Source organism: Ceratotherium simum, chromosome 3 (assembly GCF_057802395.1).
Source record: "Ceratotherium simum simum isolate JZ-2026a chromosome 3, ASM5780239v1, whole genome shotgun sequence".
Taxonomy (NCBI): domain Eukaryota; kingdom Metazoa; phylum Chordata; class Mammalia; order Perissodactyla; family Rhinocerotidae; genus Ceratotherium; species Ceratotherium simum.
In genome coordinates this window covers 92,358,769-92,379,100 of record NC_141902.1, presented here as the reverse complement: position 1 = coordinate 92,379,100, position 20,332 = coordinate 92,358,769, and the positions used below count along the sequence as shown (strand labels likewise).

At 43.1% G+C, this 20,332-nt stretch overlaps 1 protein-coding gene across 2 annotated transcripts in view; it reads right to left on the bottom strand.

Moving 5' to 3' along the window:
• ABHD2 (abhydrolase domain containing 2, acylglycerol lipase) overlaps window positions 1-20,332 on the bottom strand; it is a 102,372-nt gene that overhangs the window by 59,833 nt on the left and 22,207 nt on the right. For both annotated transcript variants that reach the window (XR_015551627.1, XM_004431937.3), the window contains exons 2-3: window positions 17,389-17,487; window positions 15,096-15,295 (exon numbers count right to left, since the gene is read on the bottom strand). Coding sequence is in view for 1 of the 2 variants with exons in the window: in XM_004431937.3 (XP_004431994.1) it covers window positions 15,096-15,289 (194 nt within the window). In the remaining variant the exon portion in view is untranslated. The remainder of the gene's footprint in view (window positions 1-15,095; window positions 15,296-17,388; window positions 17,488-20,332) is intronic.

The window sequence follows — 20,332 nt, the reverse complement described above, 5'->3', positions numbered from 1 at the left end:
CGCAGGACATAATTCACAAAATGGCAAGAATGATGTTAGGAAAAAAAATGGGTTCTTAAAATATTTAATAAAAAATATGCTTCTTTTGTCAGTAATTGTATGTATCACTACTAATAACCCACACTCAAAACCTGACTCCATTCTTGTTCCCCAGGAGTTCATAATCATGAGAAGGAGATAAAAAGAAAATTTTATAATGCTCTTTAGGACTCAAGAGACTGGAACAAATGAACTTGCATTGGAAAACTCAGCATCACAAACATGTCAATTCTCCCTAAATTATTTATAAATTTAACAGATACACAGTAAAAATAATAACAGGATTTTTATATTTGGAATTAAACAAGCATTCTAAAGTCCATATGGAAAAATAAACCAGCTATAATTGCCAAGGAAATTATAAAAAAGAAGAGTGGGGGCAGGGGATACTAGCACCACCCCCACTGCCAACGTAAAACATATTAAAAAGCTACAAATATGCTAATGGTATATATTCAGGATTATCAACAGAACAGACTGGAAATATGTCTAAATACAGCCAGGAAATTTAGTAGGAGAAAAAGGTGGCATTTCAATAAACGGGGTAAAGATGGCTTGTTCAATAAATGGTGTTAGGCAAAGAGTAGCCATCTAGAAAAAAATTAAGTTGGAGGCACACTTCACACCAGGACATATTCCAGAGAGATCAAACATTTCAAAGTAGAAAATGAAACCATACACATGCTAGAAGAAAGTTTGGAATCTTGTTTTTATAATCATACAATGAAGAAGACTTTTCTAAGGAAAACAGAAATCCCAGAAGCCCAAAGAAACAATCAAAAGATTTGACTATGCAAACATTTAAAAAAAATTCTGCATGGCAAACACCACCATGGGCAAAGTCAAAAAACAAATGACAAACTGAGAACAAATATTTGCAACTCACACCACAGGGGAGGAAATTTCCCTGATACATAAAGAGCTCTCTCAAATGATGAAGGAAAAGACCACTAACCATCAGAAAAATGGGCAGGGGCTACCGAGAGGCAGTTAATAGAAAAGGAAATAAAAATAGTTCTTAAATATATAAAATGATGCACAGCCTCTTTCATAAGAGAAATACAAATTAAAACCACAGAGAGAAAATACTTTTTACCTACCAGACTGGCAAAAATCAAAAAGTAGGAGAACTCCTTATGTTGGCGAGGTTTCTTGGAGACAGACACTCCCATATGGTGCCTGTGGGGATAGGCTTGAGGGCATTAGCTCACGAAATTTTCCATGCACATCCTTTTTGACCCAGCAATTCCACTTCCAGGAGTTTATCCTACACTGACACGTGTGCACCATAATGTAAATGCAAAATTATCTGCTGCAGCATTGTGAGAGCAAGAGATTAGAAATAAATGAAATCTCCATCTAGGAGACTGGTTCAAGTAATGGCCCATTATGGAGTACTAAGCAGCTAAGACATATACGGAGGAAGCTCTTCCTATACTCATATGAAAGAATCTCTCAGTGATGTTTCATAAAGAAAAACAAGGTGCAGAAGAATACATAGTACACTACTAATTGTGCAAGAAAAGGAAAAGAAATACGTGTGTGTGTGTGCACGTATAATTGTTTTTGCATAAAATGTGTCTGGAAAAATAGCCAAGAAAATGGGAAACACTGGTTGAAGGGAACTGGATGATGGCTGAGGGAGCCTTTTAATGTGAATGTATTACCTGTTTTTTAAAATATATAAGCTATAAAGGAGTTAAGGACGCTTGTCATATGCATAACTATTATAAATTTACTCTGATAAACATAGGAGCCTACTGACAGGAAGGGCGACATGAAGGAGAGAACAAGGTCACAGCTTCTACCTTGTTGATCTGTGAGATGAGAGAACTACTGGGAAATGCAGTCACTGCTTCCTGAGCAGGGTGAGCCCTGAGCAGAAATGCAAAAGGAAGGAAATGATGCAGCTGTTCTGGAGCTTTCAAGAAGAGAAACACAGTTCCAAAAAGCTGAAAGAAGCCACTGTTGATGGCTGTGGTTTAGCTCTGTTGAAAGGGCGGCCCTCTCCTACGGCAATAAGAACACAGAAAAATATTTCCTCACATAGTCACCAACTCCACCCTGAAAACTCACAGCAGCTTAGGCACCAAACCTTCATTCTTGTCCACACAACAAGAGAGCATCACAAAACCATACAGACAAGCATGTTCTAGAAAGTTCTGTTAAAGCAAAGTCCATCTCTCTTTACACACAAAGGACAAATGCAAAAGACAGTGGCTGGTGTTACTGCTTATACTTATCATTAGCAATGAACTAAGTACGACTTTCAGAACTATGAAAGGTGAAATATATATCAGAGTCCTCTTAATTTTATTTCATATCAATTTGAAACAGCTAGAAGAAATCAAGTTTAAGAATCATCCATATCCTCACAACCCTTACAAAACTATTTTCATTTTTTGTTTCCTTTTTCTCTGTATCTATTTGAATATAGAGCACTTACCTAGTTATAATAATGGTATATAGATACAGATATATAATTTTGTCTTCTGCTTTTTTCACGTATTCTCTGTTTTTACATATAGTTATTATACTAAGTTCTGGATGACTCCACAAAATTCCCTCCTGTTTACTAACAATAGCTTAGGGAGCAAACATTTATCTAACACCTTCTATCAGCATATTACATAATTTAATTTACCCCTCACAGCAATTCTTATTATTAGGACCCCCTCTTTATGGACCAGGAAACCGAGTGTTATTTGTTGTTATTTTTGTTGTTATTGTTGTTGTTAATAATACGTTATTTCACAATATATCATGGGATACAGACTAATAAATAATTTTAAAGCAAATGAATGTAAACCCTATAATGGAAGTCCCAGATGTTATAAGACAACAAAGAAGAGAACCGCTCACTCTGCATGTGGAGGAGGAAGTCCGGGAAGGCTTCTTCCAAGAGGTGATAGGATACAGTGTTCTCTCAAATTAGGAGGGTGTGTAAGGTAGGAAAGGATTCCAGGTAGAAGGGAAGGCAAGTGGAAGACAGACAGGGGAGAACACGAGGTATCAGGAAAAGTGGGGTAATCTGACGTGTCTAGAACACACGGCATGTGGGAGAGAAGAAGTAAGGCTTACGCTGGACTTCACCCTACAGTCAGCTTAAAGCGGGGGTGTGACATGATCAGGTTTGCCCTTTAGAAGATCACTGGGTGGCCTGCAAGATAAATCAGAAGTGGTAGAGAACAGAGGGGAAGCGATGGCACCAGTCCCAGCATGTGCTGATGATGCCTTGAACTGAGGCAGAGGTGATGGAATGGTGAGGAGAGACAGACCGAGGAGGGTCAGCTGACAGGGTGTCCATGGTCACCATTATCCTCCCCACTTCTGGATACAGGGTAAGTCTGCACTTCTGAAGTTAGACATGGCCATGAGCCTTGTTTAACCAATGGAATGGCAAAGAAAATGATCAAGTGTCACTTACAGATAGCAGTCTTTAAAGGCCAAAAGTGTGTGAGTTGTCTCACCCCTTTTCTTGCCTTGGTGGTGACCATGGAGCACATGTTGAGGCGACACTCCATCAGCTGGAGTCCCAGGGGGACTACAGTCAGCAGAGCTGGCCAGCCGGTTAAACACGTAGCACAAGTGAGAGACAATGTTTGTGATCTTAAGACAATTGAGGTTTAGGGGTAATTAGTTACCACAGCATAAACTAGCCTATCTCGACTAATACTGTGGCCAATTTAATTTCATATTGATAATACTGCCAGATTTTCCTGAGTATCAAATAATACTCCATTTTCTAAAGTTTCATTGTTAGAGAGGCTGAACGTTATTTGGTGTTTATTACTAGTATTTCTTCTTGTGGAAATCATCTAGTCATATCCTTTACCCATTTATCCACTGAGGTCTTACTGATGTTCAAATACACTTGTATAAACTTGGTGTACATTATGCCCTTTGTCATTTTTACCATTGATCCAGCTAATCATATCAATATAAAAACAGCTATAATAATAGCAGCTATGTTTATTGAAGTCCTACCCATGTGAAGCATCCTATAAGTTATTTCACATGCTGTCTCTTTTTATCCTCATACCAAACCTATAAAATAAGTACTACTATCCCCATTTTACAAATGAGGACATAGAGACTCAGCAAGGTGAAGTCGACTGGCCAGTAGGGGGCAGAGCTGGCATCAGAGCCCAGTGGGTCTCACCCCGAAGCCTGGGCTTCAGATCCCCATGCGCAACGGCTGGCTAACTTCTCCGGCTCCATGGCACCTCTGCATGCCCCTTCTCAATCTCGGGAAAAACCTCATCCAATTTGCTTTTTCCTCAGTTTCCTATTTTTCCTCCTTCCTTTCTTGGCTTGTTTCCTCACTTGTTTCTTCCTTTTCTATGAGCTGACTTCTTTTCTCTTCCTACTACTGACAATTCATTCTCAAACAGCCCTGATTCTTTCTGGCCAAGCTCAAACGCCTTCGGTCAGCCTCATCCTTCCTGACTTCTCCTGGTCCCTGACACCTTCTTCAGTGCCTTCCTTCTCTGGCTTCTGTGACACTCGAGGCTCCTGGTTCCCCTCCGAACCTTTCTTACTGCCTTTCTCTGGCTCATTGGCTGGCTCTTCCTACCACTGTAACCTGCCTCAGCCATCAGTCCTCAGCTCCCTCCCCGCTGCCTTCCTCTCACGTGCCTGCCTGCAGGTGATCTGGAATCTGCGTGTCTGGCCTTAAGCTTACACCTAATTCTATTGGCACCTTTGCACTTGCCCATCTGCACATCCCACAGAGTGCCCCCAACTAAACAACTTTCCCTGAGAAGCAGCTTCCCCATTTGACTTCTCTATTTCTGTCAATGACTCTATTCTTCTCTCAACTGCTCAGGAGCCTTGGCATTATCTGCGATTCAGCCCTTTCCTACAACAGCCAAGGCTGTTCCATAATCCACCAGCATCTGTTGATTCTACCTTGAAACGTCCCTGGAGTTTGCCCCATCTTTCCCTTTCCTACCACCACTAGTGCTCACAGGATCAAGTCCAAACTCTTCCTCTGTGGAATCTGAAACTCTGTGTGATCTGACCTCCTCTGTCTCCCCAAAACACCCAGGGCTCTCTGCTGTAATCAGACAGCTCTTGTCACACCACATCATGGCAGAACGACCTGGCAAGGAGCTGGCCAGGAAGCAGCTGTAGAGAGCAGGCCAGCGACAGGGCCAGAGGCACATTAGCAAACAAAATCAAAGGTACAGTGAGCAAAGAGCAGAGAGAGTGGCAGGTCCAAAGACCACACAAAGAGCACCAAGGAGATCTTTGGGAACTGCATGAGAGACGGTCAAAGTCCAGCCAAGTGAAGCTCCATGGAGAAGTGGGGACAGGAGCAGAGTGGCTGTGGGGTCAGGGAAAGCAGAGACAATGAGGAACAGTGCCAAATCAGCGAGGCTCCCGTCCTCTTGTTACTCAGGCAGGTTGGCTGGAAGGCCCACAGGACAAAGTAACAAATGCGGGTGGAAAAGTATTGGCCTGGAGAGCAAAGTCAGTTTTCTCCCAGAAGCACTTGCTTAAATGATTGATTTTGCTGGCTCATGCTCACACCAACCTCTGTGCCTTCTCCCATACTGTTCCACCTATCCAAATCAACTGATCTTTCAAGATCACACGAGACCTCAACATTCAAGCTGCATAGTACTCATTCCCTCTTTCTCTAAACTCCTCTGTCACTTACCTGAGTTACTCATTCTGACAGTGCCATGGGTTCCTACCAAAACTATCTACAAACATAGTGTGTACTGACTTTGTGCAAAGTAGCAGCCATAGAGAATACAGAGGATTTTAAGCAAGTCTCTGTCTTTACACCTCTCAGAATACAGTTGGGGGTGAAGAGAGATACACACATGGAAAGATGTCATTTACATCCCTGTGGTTAGGTAGGAGCAGAAGGGACAGAAGACGGGTAGAAGTTAGAGAATGCTGGAGGAGCTAGGACATGAGAAGGCCTTGAGGGATGGAGAGGCTCTGAGGGACAGAGAAGGTGGAAATACAAGAAAAAGGATTATGTGTGTGTGTGTGAGGGGGTGAGTGTGGTATACAGACAGTGAACAGATGAAGAGCAGGTTACTAAATATTAACTAACTTAAAACGTATATATATTTATTTATTCCCTGAGAAAAATCTTCCTTTATTGAAATACCAAGGAAGGAAAAGTCTGTACTGTTATGGCTTAGCAGATTTCAAATTTAAAAAGCATATATGGAATATATGTTTTCATATTAATTCATATTAATAAGGAATTACTGTTCAAGCTTTTGTGATCTGGCTGAAAACTACTCTTGTCAGCAGGAGAATTTGGTGCTACATGTTACAGGAAAGTCAGGTTGGTTGTAGCAATGGCATTAGTACCCAGTGGAAAGATGGAAAAATACACAATCTGCTGCTTCTCAGGGACCTCTCCCTTCCTGGGAGGCCACAGATGGTTCTGGATCAACCACTGACCTCCAGGCAAGGAGGTTTCCCAAACGCTCGATTATAGACGCTTTTAATGGCTACCTCAGAAGTTAAGCTGTCTGGCTGGATGCCACGTGCCCACACTGACCTAGAGCCTTCGCTCTAATTAGAAACTGACACGGGATGGAGATTTAAGGCGGTTCACAAGCTGCCACAATGGCTGACTCATTTCCATGGCTCACGGTGACACTGCACCACAGACAGCCGCCTTGGGCAGAAGAAGAGCTCTGAGGAGTACACAGCCCTCGATAGAGGACATTGCTCGGCTTAGCAGACAGTCATCTGGGGTGGCAACAGGGATGGCATCTCATTCAATCATGTGAAAAATCCATTTGTCAAGGATTATAGCTTTCTGTATACGTAACGGCTTCACTTCCCAGAATTTCATGGAGGGGCAGATTTCCTTACAAACCCAGGAAAATGCTTTCCTCAGGCAAATATTATACTACCTAGTAGATTCTGATCCTAAAATGTAGTCCCCCCAGCAGACTCCATTTGCATGGAAGGTTTTCTCGATGCTGCTGAAGAGGACCGGACTTCCAAAGTCAGTCGCTTCATACACTGCTGCTTCAGACGAAGATGAAGCATAAACTGCAGTCAGCTCTCAACTCTCCTCACCGCTGGACGGCAACAGTGGCAGTAGAGTTTAGAAATTATACTTACTCATCCTCTAGAATACACTGTAAAAGTCAAGTTTCTGTCTTAGTTATAGTTTACCAATACGGTATACGTTGTTTTGTAGTATGACGTGTGGTATCCATCACAGTGAAGGGAGACATGCAGAGGAGCAGATGGAGAAATAGAACAGTTTGAGATAAAAATTGGGAACCACTGAATTTAAAGGATCAATAGAACATAAGAAGCTGATAAAAGTTGGCTACACTTGGAAATTTAAGATTTTCTAGAAAACGAGGTCCATTACTTGCTCCTGGATACTGGACCAAGTTTTAGTCAGCTACATATTGAGCAAGACCATAGAAGTAGATCTGATCCCAGGCAAGTCCTGTAAAGTAAATTAGGTTTAAGTATAATTAAGTAAAGTTTAGGATAAGTGGTGGACCAAGACGGACCCTGGAGCCTAGTCTGGGAAAGACTGAAAGAGACGGTGACTCAGCAGTGGGACGGGGCCTAGTGTGAGCCAAGGCACACTTGCCTACCCATATGTGCTGGGTTTGACATGATGTGATGAAATCAGTCGTAGCACACACTTCTTTTGCTTTTTTGAAGACTAATATATTAGAGCCCTGAAGAATAAATTCAGGCATGATGAATAGGGCAGTAGGTTGGTCATAAATTTTTGGAAACTGGAACTGAGTGCTTTAAGAAGTACATGGCACATGGGAAATAGGCTTCCTTCCACCTGAACTAAATCAAGGGAGTCTTGAATATTTTGGACTTCGAATCTTTTAGAGCCTTTAGCAATTTCTGAGCAAAAGGATGGTCTCTAAAAAGAAGCTACAGTCTGTACCTAGGTTAGAGAAATCGGATGAATTTCGAGATAGACTCAGCTGAGTCATCTTAATTCAATACAAGAGGCCTCAAAGATGATAACACTTTCCTTCCTGGCTTGGCTGGCCTCCTGGATAAATGACCTGCTGGGTCGGAGACACTGCAGGTGGGCAACATCCAAGAGTTAAATTAAGTCTGGCCACTGGCAAACTTCACACCCACCCTCAAATGCACACCCACTCATAAAAACCTCACCATCTGATGGCAGAAGGCGGTTGAGTTATAGAGAGGGTGAGCAATGCATCCCTGTGTGTCTGGGACTTCCCCAGTTTTAGCATTGAAAGTCCCAGATTCTGAGAAACCTATCAGTCCTGGGAAAACCGGGATGTTTGGTAAGTAACCGAAGACAGTATGCCAGGTTAGCAATTCAACTTTCTCACCTTGACAGTTTTGGTTTGGGACAATTCATTAGAAACACAAGCAATTTTAAGATGAAGTCACCTGAAAATGTGACCTCACTGATGCTAACCATCAATACTCAGTCTCAATAAAGATGATTTTGAGACTTTCATCTTTCAAGAACTCGATTATGACGTAAGTTTCCAGGTAAATGTGCTCTGAAGGTCTGGAGCCTATATAATAAGTGCATTGGAGCAGGACAGATCCACTTATCAGTTGTTAATGGTTTACCACAAGCATCTAAGGAAATATTTGCTCAGTTCTTAAAATGGGTAAAATCAGGTCAATGGAATTAAGGCTCTTAGCAATTAGGAGTTTATCCTACAAAAAGGACAAAGCTTTTGTGTTCAGCCAAGAAGGAAAGGATCTAAATCTGATCTGGAATGTCTCTGTGAACAAGAGGGAATTAAGAGAAATTTAAGCCCAAAATAATGAAATTTCTTTTCAACTTTAACTCACTAAACAAGCTGTGCTGGCTCCAGAATTTCCACCTACAAGGGCCTTAGGGGTGGCAGTCTGACTGGAAGGAACTGTGTGAAGTTGTATTTGCATAGCATTTTATTGTAAGACTGGAAAAATATTAATTGTCCATATCCAAGCCCCTCACATTAACTTCCCCTTTGGCGCTGCCACCGCAGATAAACAGCCTTATAAAAAGGAGGCAAGAAAGGAAATGGCACGGGGAGGAGGGGTTTACATACTGAGTCCAATGCTCTTTAGATCTGGAAAATAACTCCTTAGAATGTGCTATCAGAGGGGTTTGAACTGGTGCTTTTCTGTAGAATACTTCTAATTATTTAATATGTCCTTGGTACACTAGGACAAAAATAGCATATCTTGTATATCTATGACAAATATAGTATTTTTATATATAGAACCAGGCTTTTATTTGGGGTAAATAAAAGAAAAATGAGTATTTACTGTTAGGAAGTGAATATGTATGACAGCAATAGAGAGAGAATTGGTATTGTTTGAGAAAAATCAAAAGTAGATTTGCTCTGCCTTATCAGAAATAATTAGGAAGCATACTCAAGCAGAAACCAAAAAAAAAAGTGCTTCTAGTAAATTTCCACAACAGGAAAGTTTTTAGAAATGGCCCTTTTTTAATATCCCCTAACAACGATGCCTCAGAGTAGATCCTCAAATGTTCATTTACCAAGACTATCAGATAACTACTGGCAGGAAACTAAAGACACAGACTAATTATGATGAGAACAGCATTTCAGTAGGATTACTATGTGGAGTTTGTACTCTCGTGAGTGAAGAGAGAAATCGGGAAAACCCCAGAAGATGAACCCACTACCATCTATGGAAAGATCATGGGCTTTCCACTATTATCTTATGAGGAAATGCTCAGATAGGGCACCATGGCACAGGAGAGTCAACTACTATTTTTGGCTTGGTGTTGGAATGGGTGTGGCCCTCATCCCCAAGTTTCAGGTATCTCTCAAACCCATGGAGAACAATAACATCCACTTCTTATTAATATAGGTGGCAGCCGGTTGCAGAAAAAAGCTATTGCATTTTTGTCTCTGGTGAAGAAAGGACCCACAAACATGTGGTTGTGGTTTTGATCACACTGCTTCCTTTCTCTGGACCCTGCAGGGGCTGCTAGGTATCTTTTGCATCCAAAAAAAACACCCCAGCTATCTGTTTTCAGGCTTGTCTCTTGTCAGGCTTGTCTCTTAGCTAAGCACTCCATCACGCTCCTCCTGAATGCCTTCATCTGTAGTTATACCACAACCCACACGGACGAGCCTGCTAATGAGTGAAGAAGCAGAAGCCTGGCTTCCCGCAGGGAATATATAAATTTTAATAACAGGCTTCCAGAGACATGGCACCTGCCGCCTGTCTCCGCTTTCTAACCAGGACCTGGTGATGGAAACTTCAGCTAGGCCCAGGGGAAGGGTAGAGCCTGCAATCTGCTTTTATGCATATTCCTGGGGTCGCCCTGACTTAATTTAAGACCAAACAACAATCCATCTTCTTTCAGAGACAGAGTAGTGACTTCCCAATAAACACAACTTTGTGAGAGCTAAAGGTACACCCTGTTCCCTGGAATGCCCCTGAGCAGCACTGATTTTCTCAGCTGTAGACACTGCGTCTTCTTTTGCCCAAGCACACGTGGCATTCACCAAAATGGGAACATCCCTCACCTACGCCTGTCTATGGAAAACAAGAGACAGGATGGCATTACGCCAGTTTGGAACCCCTAGGGATCCTGTCCTGTCTTGTCAAGAGCATGGCTCTTGATTTGGGATACATGAACTCTACCAATGAAGAAAAGAGACAGACACAAATTCCCATAAAACAAGGTGGAACGTGCTAAATGGACATAGAAGCAATATGCTGGGGAAACCTATGGGTAGGAAGGTGGAAGAGGGGCTCCTTCTGACTGAAGAGGAGCGGGAGGAAGTCAGGGAAAGTTTCTCGGAATAGATACTATTTAAGTTTCTCTTACAGGATAAGAGGCATTTTAGTGAAGAGAGAAAGGAAGGAATTTGGAGGCAGCCAGGAGGTAACAGGCCAGGGGGCATGCACTCAATGGGCAATGGGAGAACGCCATGAGTGGTGAGCCTGGACAGGCAGGCTGGGGTCACACTGAAGCGTGTCTTGGGTGCTGGCCTGCTTGAGAAAGCCAATTCAAGTGGTATTGTGACAGATGGGTGGGTTAGAGGCAGACAGGTAACTTGGGACACTCTTGTAAAAGCCCAAGGGAATGGTAGTTACACAGGTGAATACACAGGCAAAAGATCCTGAAAGTTGGTGCATTTTACTATATGTAAATAATAACTCAAAAACGTCCTTAAAAAAACAAAGCCCGAGGGAACCAGTGCCAGCTCATCCTAGAGCATGGGCATGGAAATAGTCAAGAGAGGGCAGATATACAAGAAAACCCTTCTCTTTGGGTTCCTGTCCTTACCTCGTAGCTAGGCCCCCCTCCCCAGGGTCCTTCCTCTAAGAGGATTTTTCTGATGCTTGGTGACAATGCAGTGGTACTAGACTCAGAGGATGTTAGTGCTGAAGGGCATTGCAGGAGAGGCGCCTGTTTCATTTTACGTAGAAGGAAACCAAGGACCAGATGGGTCCTAGGATTCCACAACTGGTTTGGGAGTAGACGACCCAGGTTTGCATCCTAGTCCAAATTTCAATTCAAGGTGCTTTTTCTCTACACCACTGCTGCCAACAGCCATCAGGAAATCTGAATGGCTGATAGAATCCTGAAGCTGTTAAAAATCAAATGTTAGGAGATATGCAGCAGCGTGGGTAAATGTCCATGGCATACTGAGTGTTAAAGCAGGTCACCAAACACTATCTATCCCCCTGATTTTGTCGGGGGGAAGTATCTTTACAAGAAAAACCCCACAGGGATGATCACCAAAGTAGTAACAGTGCATCTCTAAGGAGAATTATAGATTATTTTTGTGTGCTTCACTTTATCTGCCATTTCTAAAAAATGAATATGCATTAAATTTTTTATTCAGAAAAAAATGGAGATTTATATCATTATCTAGATTTTCTCATAATTCTGAACTGAGCTTTTAGTCTGCTTGTTTCACTGAAAGCAAACACTTCTTGAGAACAAAAAAATGAATCATTAGGTAAATATTGATCTGTTGCTAAGTGAACAAGAAACATCATCCAATCTAAGCAGAGTTTCCCTCCAGACAGTAAAGGATTTATTTCTAATGCATCTTTGCATAGATCATCTTCAAACAGACTTTAATACTGAAAGGGGGAAAAAAAATCTCTGTTCTCCTAACATGTTTTCAATGTTCACCTTTCAACAACTTTTTCTATACCAGAACATCTGAGGATATGGTCTGATTCCCCACAGAAGTCGTAATAACCGGCTGCTTTCAGTCAGGGTTACTGAGTAATACCATCAGCTTGCTGTAAATCAGTTCACTGAACTTTCTAGCCTAGACAATTATTTGTGAAAGCTGCAGACAGGCAGGAAAAAAATCTTCAAAGTCCCAGGAGAAGCACTTTTACCCATAACGGACATGTTTCCTGCCCTCAGCTTCAAATATATGGGAGGCTGTTACAGAAATGCGACACAGAGAAAGAACATCAAGGACAGCGGCTTCCGATAAGTGATTAAAATAGAAAGAGGGTTACGTGGGAATAGACTGAGGCCAGTCCTGCTAAAGGCTCTCCTCATGGGCTGGCCTGTACTGCTCTCTGCCTCTCCGTCTCACCTGCACCCTGAGAAAAGTCTCTGTCCACCTCCCCATGGGGGAGAAGGGAACTGACTTGAGGCACAAACTGGGGTTCAGTTTTCCTCTCCCTCAAAATGAGAGGGAAAATGAATCCGACCTCAAAGTTGTTAAGAAGATTAAATGGCATAATATCTATGAGAGATAGTCAATAAATTTAAAATGCAGTAACGTGGACAAAAGCGGGTAAGGTGAAAACATTTTGGTGATATGTTACATGAACGCAGGATACAGTTAGTCCTAAAATTAGAATCTAAATAACAAACAAGAGATTAGTTAAAAGATGGAAGGAAAAAAGGGAATCCTTTTGCCCTTTAGTCATTTGTCATGTTCAAGTCAGAGAGCTTGGTTGTTTGGAATTTAGCTACTTAAGTACTGTTCCAATATGCTCTAAGAGGGTTGGTCCTATAATCAAAGGGACGGGTCTTGGAAGGAAACAGTTTCTGGGGAACTTGTCCCTTCACACTCACCTTCAAACCATAGCTAAGTAACTGAGGCTGACCTCTACCCGTCCCTAACTGGAGTTTCACCAGGAGGGAGCATAGCAACTGGTCAGTCACAGGGGTGTGGTGTTGGGATAGGGAGTAGATGGCCACGAGGTCCAAGGAGACTGTGACCAGGAACACACTTCCACACCAGGAGGGTGGGTGGAGGCCATCTCAGTAGAGGTCACGTGGCACCAGGCCAGCGCCATAGGCTCACGGAGAAAGTGCGCCAGAGAGGGAAAAAAGCCAAGAGAAACCATGGTTTTAATGTCTCTGGGTTATGTTTTAAAGGAAAACAAGAAAATAGGTAAAAAAAAAAACCTGCCATAATCAGCTTTTTTGCCCCCACTCTGAACAATCAGTATGGAATCAAACCCTATATTTTTTTGGAGACTAGACAATAGCAGCTTTTCCGTGGCTTCCTCTAATTACTCAGGAACCAATGTTGGGTGGAAATTTGCCCTCATCTGCACATAAACTTACAGAGTTTTTAATACCTTGGTTTTCAAAAGCTCTCTGAAAATGAGATGGCCAAGGAGCCGGGTCTAGCTGGGTCCCACTCAATCTGAAAGTAGGTGCAAATGTAACTGGCCAGTCCAGATTAGAGAATTATCTAAATTAAGTATTGAAGAAAAATGCCAGACAATTTGAAAGGCATACAGATTCTGTGCACCCCCTTCAGGGAGGAGATTTTTCAAACACAGCTTAATAAGAGCACCATGACCTTGTCTAATGCCTGGTTGTGGAGCCTACTGTGACATAAAGTCCACTCAGCAGGGGCAGTCCCAAATTCCATATGATGACGTTTATATTGTACATGGCACTCCACAAGCATTAGGCAACATGATAGAGTTATGTCTTTCTCGACTTGATAGTAACTTATGGATCATGGCATCAGTGTTCCGAAAAAACTGCACATGAACACCCAAAACACCCACAGCCCCCAGCTCTTCACCCTTGGCTAACAGCGTGTAAAAATTAACTAGACAGTCAAACAAGACAAGGCAAGGACCCGAACTCTCCCATGTCTCTGCTGGCCATTTGCTCTTAGGAGAGAATCATTGACCCAGTGTCATCAACCACAACAGAGGGGGTGAGAGATTACATCCAGATAGAGAGCAAAGCTTTTATTGCCGTCCACCGAGTATTAGAGACGCCAGCGAGTGTTGGTCATGCGCGGAGGGAACACAGCGTGAATAAGCAGCTTCTGTCTAATAAGCACACCTGGCAGAATGGAATAAGCTTGAAGAGACACAAACAGAGTGAAGCAGCAACGATGAGGAAGGAGGAAGGAATTCAGACGCAGGAGAAAATGGGATGCTTCAGGCATGAGGCTTGGCCTGAGCCCTGAAGGAAGACACAGTTATTCAGAAGACATCACTAGGGAAAAAGTTAACAATGCACCTCTTGAACACAGTATGTGAGACATGGAATGCAGATTCCCTTTTCCACTATGGTTTCCCCTATCACAAGCAGTGTTCACCCTTGTCACCTCCAAAATACAGACCTGGGGCTCATGCAGGGAAACTTGGTTCACTCAGAATGGAAGCATTCTCTTAGCTAATGTTCAATACATTTTTCAATAAGGCAGATGGAGAATACCCAACTAATAAGTCTGTGCTTTTTTGCTTATTAATTATTTTGGGTAAGGATGGTTTCTCTGTCCTAGAACTGGCAACAAAGCATTTGATAAAGAGCTACAATACTGTCCAAGTTTTCTGTGTCTACCTGAAAATGACTACTGTTTTCTGCAAAGTCCTTGTCATGGATGATGACTCCATACTGTGGAGGAAGGGGTGTTTCCAAGCAACAAAGATCTGATTCTTTCTCCTTACTCCAGGAGTCAACAGCAGACTTCTGTTGAGATTCTGGCTATTTTAACACCAATGACACTATTTTACATGGATGCCCTGAGGACACAATGTCAGAAGGTTCTTCGAACACTGAACAAGCCAAACAGATTAGCAGGCGGCATACAGGGGGTGTGAGGTCTACTCACTCTTTGGTCAGAAGAGGACAGGACTTGAGCAGAAAGCGTGAGAGCCCCGAGTCCTGGAAGTAGAGGTCAGGCGGGGCTGTGGGGCTCTTCAGATTCAAACACCGAACGATCACGTACAGCACGGCGGCCACCGCAGCCAGCTTCACCCCGTCAAACACGGCCGGGAGCTCGGAGGTCTCCAGCATGGCGTTCATCTTGATCTGGGGGGCAGAAGCACAGGTCTAGGTTTAGAAGCACAGTGAGGGTGCGGAGCCCACAAAGAGACAAGGCCAGTGATGAGACGTCACGATCAGATGTGTCCACAGGGCCCACCAAGGCTAATTCCCATCAGGACCTTACAGCTGCCAACCGACTGGCAACAACGCAAATCACAAACACAGTCCTGAGCGCTGATACACGAACACTTCTAAGATAAGCAAATTGGAAAATGGTGAGAATAGCGCCCTTTTGAGAGTGGGAGAAAGAAGTCCAGTCAGAGAGGCATGAGCTGGACTGGAGGTAACACTCCAATTCCTAACAGGTAGCCTTGAAGCTCTTTGTAGATTTAATCCGCAGCTGGTATGCCAGGTGTGTGTAAGAATCACATTTACAGCCTCAGACAGAGACGTGGGATGGACTGCTGTTGCCCCCAGGTGTGGCTGTACTGCCTGGTGGCCCCACCCCTCAATTTCCAGAGCAGGATGAGATAAAGCAACCTGGGCCTGAGCCAGCCATCTGCTCCTCGGAGGCAGCCCTGGTGCTGGTCAGGTTCAGACTCAGCCCAGGTCGTGGTGGTCCTTGCTCCTGGGGGTTTCAGGTAGTGCAAAATGGAGCTTGGCCAATTTTTTTCCCCACTAAAGGTGCTTATTGCCATTAGTCCAAAATTAGGCTGAAAGTGCACCAAATTCAACTCTTAGCCCAAAATCAAAAACTGGAGTATAGAAAGTGTATGCATATCTGGCTTTCCCCAAGCTTGCCTAATATTTTATCTTTTGAGGTAGCATTACCTTATATACAATGCGCAAATATACACACACACACTCCTCCAAACACATAAAACCAAACATCAACAACAACAAAAGCAACAGCAACACGGATCCAGTCTTTCCTTGCTGCTTGGTAGGAAAACAGAACATCAGCTGTTACCTTAAAAATCAGGAAACCACAAGCTAACAAAAAGGAGAAAATGGTAACTCTCAGAGCCAAGGTAGCTATGGCAACAGCCTCCCCTGGAATGGTTTCAAGTAGCCTCTGCTAAAAACAGTCAGCACGAGAGCTCTGGTGGCCAACAGTGAAGCGCAGACAGAAAAGGGAGGACAAAACAACCTCCCAGAACTGTGTTTGGGGCATAACCGAATGAACTCTCTTGAGACCCACAGCAAGGCCAGAGGGGACTCAGAGACCCTTTTCTAAAGTCAAGGTGACTTTAGCAAATACAGAACCCAAACAAGCTGAGACGACTTTGCACAGGGGCTCCCAGCTCTGTGGGGAAAGGCAACCAGAGATCACAGCGCTGTAACCAGCCTTCCACCAGCAGGGCAAGAAAATAACATTTACAAGTGTATCCAACACAATTTAGAATCAAGGCTAAACCTCAGAATATACTTGCAGCTGCATCAACCTTTGAACTTTTACGAGCTGACAGTTTCCTGAAAACTTAACTTCTGGGGACATGTCACCTCACTCCTGGGGCCATTTGCCCTACAGGCTGGCTATTTATAAACCCCTAAAACAGGATTCTTAACTTGGGGTCTGTGGGTCCCCTATGGGATCCTAGGGTCCAGGAACCCCCGAAATGTATGTGAAAGTTTGTGTGTATGTACAGTTTTCTAGGGAGAGCACCTGCAGATTTAATCAGATTCTCTAAGGCGTCTGTGGCCTAAAAAATTATACAGCACCACACTCAACGATGCTCCACGGGATAACCTGCAGCTCTGGTCCCTCGTCACATCAGAGCCCTGCCACTTATGCTGGTCAAACCGACAAGAAACAAATATCCAGAATGATGCAGCTCGTTAATATGGATTTTTAACTCTAGTGAATGAAGGGCCGAAAACAAGATCCCGCTGGAATTCCAAAGTTTCTCTGACATGACATTGGTGATACGGAACAGAAACAGACACTCGTCCCCTTTGTTGGAAAGAGAACAGAGGAATGCAGCAGGTGGCTTGACCAGTTTCCTTGTTCGTCTAGAGTAGACTTACTGAATTAAAAAAAATAAAATAAATCCTTCCCTCCCCACTCCCACTCACTACGTACTACCATAAGGGGAGGTGGGGAGGGGAAGCAAAAACAAGAGTCAGGCAATACATACCTATATCCCTGTTCCTCTCTACTGCGAATGTTAAGCGTCCTTGAAGAGTTGTACAGCTGGGCCCGTCAGGTCAGATCTCTTATTCAATTAACCTAAAAGCTGAAAAGATTGGATGGTGATGTTTTAAAGGATGAGAAAGAAGCAATTTAATTGAAATATAAGCACAGTCTAAGTTTCTCTGCATTTCAAGTCTTTAGGGAAAAAGGTAATTTCTTTAATTAACATGTGTGCCACACTCGGCTGTTTGAACAAACCTGCCAGGGGAAGCCCTTGTGAATCCAGACTGACAGGCCCCCTCTGGTTTCCAGGACAAGTTATCTGCCGTGTTTAGAGTTCTGGCTATAGCAAACGCCCACTGCTTTTCCCCTTTACTTCGTAATGTCATCTTGAGAAACGCCTGACAGGTATCATCTCTGTGTGACCAGTGCAAGAGCTTAGCAAGGCTTTAGGTCAAAACAGTGATCAGTTGACTCATTCCTTCTCTTCCAAATGTACAGCAATGACAGAAACAATATGAGCTGAGAAAAGTATAAGGACACAGATGGGCTCAAAAACATGGTGCCAGAAACACCAGAACTGAAAATAATGGGTGGGGACCTACGTTGCCTGTCAGGTCTGGGTCCAGACTGGGGGCTGGAGGCTGGCTGCAGGGGGCACCAGGAGCTAACAATGCTCACTGTGAGACAGGGAACCAGAGCCAGGCCAACTGTGCTAGAGATCTCTGGCTTCTAAAGCAGCAGAGGAAACAAAAAGGAGAAGGGGTGGAGGAGAGACAGCCAGTGTTTACACAGCGCTGCGTGCCAGGCTCTGTTCTTCATACTTTAGATGCACTACAGCGTTTAATCCTTACCATGCCCTATGAGGCAGGTGCTATTATCCCCATTTTACAGATGAGGAAATTAAGGCATAGAAAACGTGAGTGGCTGGCCCAAGGTGACACAGCTAGTAGTAGAGAAACCAGGACTCATATCTGGCTCCAGAGACCCGCCTCTTGGCCACCATGCTCTGCCACTTGAAAGCAGAGACAGTAGAGAAAGAGAGAGAAGCAAGCAAGAAAATGGATGGTACAGAAAACACAAATGAGAAACCAGAGGCTTACCCAAAGTGACACAGTCTCCTGTAAAACAGGAGAGTGGGGATTCAAGCCCCGTTCTCTCTGATTCCACCACACCAAAATGATTTAAAAAGAAAATGAAAGCCAGCTGAAGGGAGACTCAACCTTCAGAGTAGTCTTGTTCCACCTCAAATCCTTCTTATCTCTTCATATTCTAAGACAAATTAGCCACAGAGGACCAGGCTTTGTTGAGGTGGACACTAAAGAGCAAAGTCTCCAGCCACATCACAGGCCACTTGACCTCTCCAGGGCTTGGCTGCCAACTGAAAAACAGGCTGGACCAGATCAAAGATCCTAAACGGGCAGCTCACGGGATGACATTGCATTTGGCTGGCATTTTTTAAAAATTATTTTATTGAGATCACATTGGTTTATAACATTGTGTCAATTTCAGGTATACATCATTATATTTCAGGTTCTGTATAGAATTGGCATTTTTAAAAACTGAATTTATTAGCTGCCAAGTTATAAACACCAGGAGATTTCAGATAAAAATCTGGATTTCTGATTTCTCTTGAAAAAAAGAATCAGAAGATTGGCAACCTGAAGCCAGCCAGCATTCTCACATGGCAACAATGAACAGAGCTGAACAGCTGCTGCCCCCGTCAGCCAGGGCATGCTCTCTCCAGGATGCCACAGTCCCCACCTCTCCCTATCATTGTCTTCAACACTGACCCCTAGCCTACTTACTCATTTATGGTACCTGAGTGGTCCCTGTAGGCATCTGAATACGCAACCCTTAAAGAAACATGTGTAAGATCCCTTCTAGCCCTGGATAAGTCCATATGAACTGAATATTCAAAACATATACTTTCAGTATATGTATAAATGATGAATTCATACAAAAAATTATGGAAAGGCAGAGTGGCAAATAACAAGACGTAGTACTGTTTTCTTTATTGTTATTTACGTTGATGTTTATTTACACCTTGACTCTTTCTACAAACTATTTGAGATAGCTTCAATAAAACACTGAATAGAGAAAGATTCAGAAACATGGCAGACTGCTGATTGCTTCCGAATAAGTCTCTTCCTCTTACTTATAACAGAAACCTGGAAAATGTGCCTAGCTGGAAAAAACTACAGATCCCAGCTGCCTGTGCGGGTAGGCGAGTCCATGTGACTAAATTCTGGCCATTTCTGGAAGCGCTGGTCTGATTTCTGTGAAGGCTCCTTAAAAGGCAGGGAGTTAACTCTTCTTCTGCCCTTTTTCCTTCCTGCATCCCTGGAATGAAGACAACATGGCTGCAACTCCAACAGCCATCTTGGGCCATGAAGTGACCTTGAGGTCATTCTAGGAGCCCTATTAAGAGGACAGCAGAGATGCTCAACACCACTAATCATCGGGGAAATGCAAATCAAAACCACAATGAGATATCACCTCACACCTATCAGAATGGCTATTATCAAAAAGACAAGAAATTACAAGTGTTGGCAAGGATGTGGAGAAAAGGGAACCCTAATACACTATTGGTGGAAATGTAAACTGGTGCAGCCACTATGGAAAACAGTATGGAGATTTCTCAAAAAATTAACAATAAAACTACCCTATGATCTAGCAATTCCACTTCTGGGTATATATACGAAGAAAATGAAAACACTAATTTGAAAAGATATATGCACCCCTATGTTCATTGCAGTATTATTCACAACAGCCAAGATATTGAAGCCACTTAAGCGTCCATCAATAGATGAATGGATAAAGAAGATGTGGTACATATACAATGGAATATTACTCAGCCATAAAACAGAATGAAATCTTACCATTTGTGACAACATGGATGGACCTAGAGGGTATTATGCTAAGTGAAATAAGTCAGACAGAGAAAG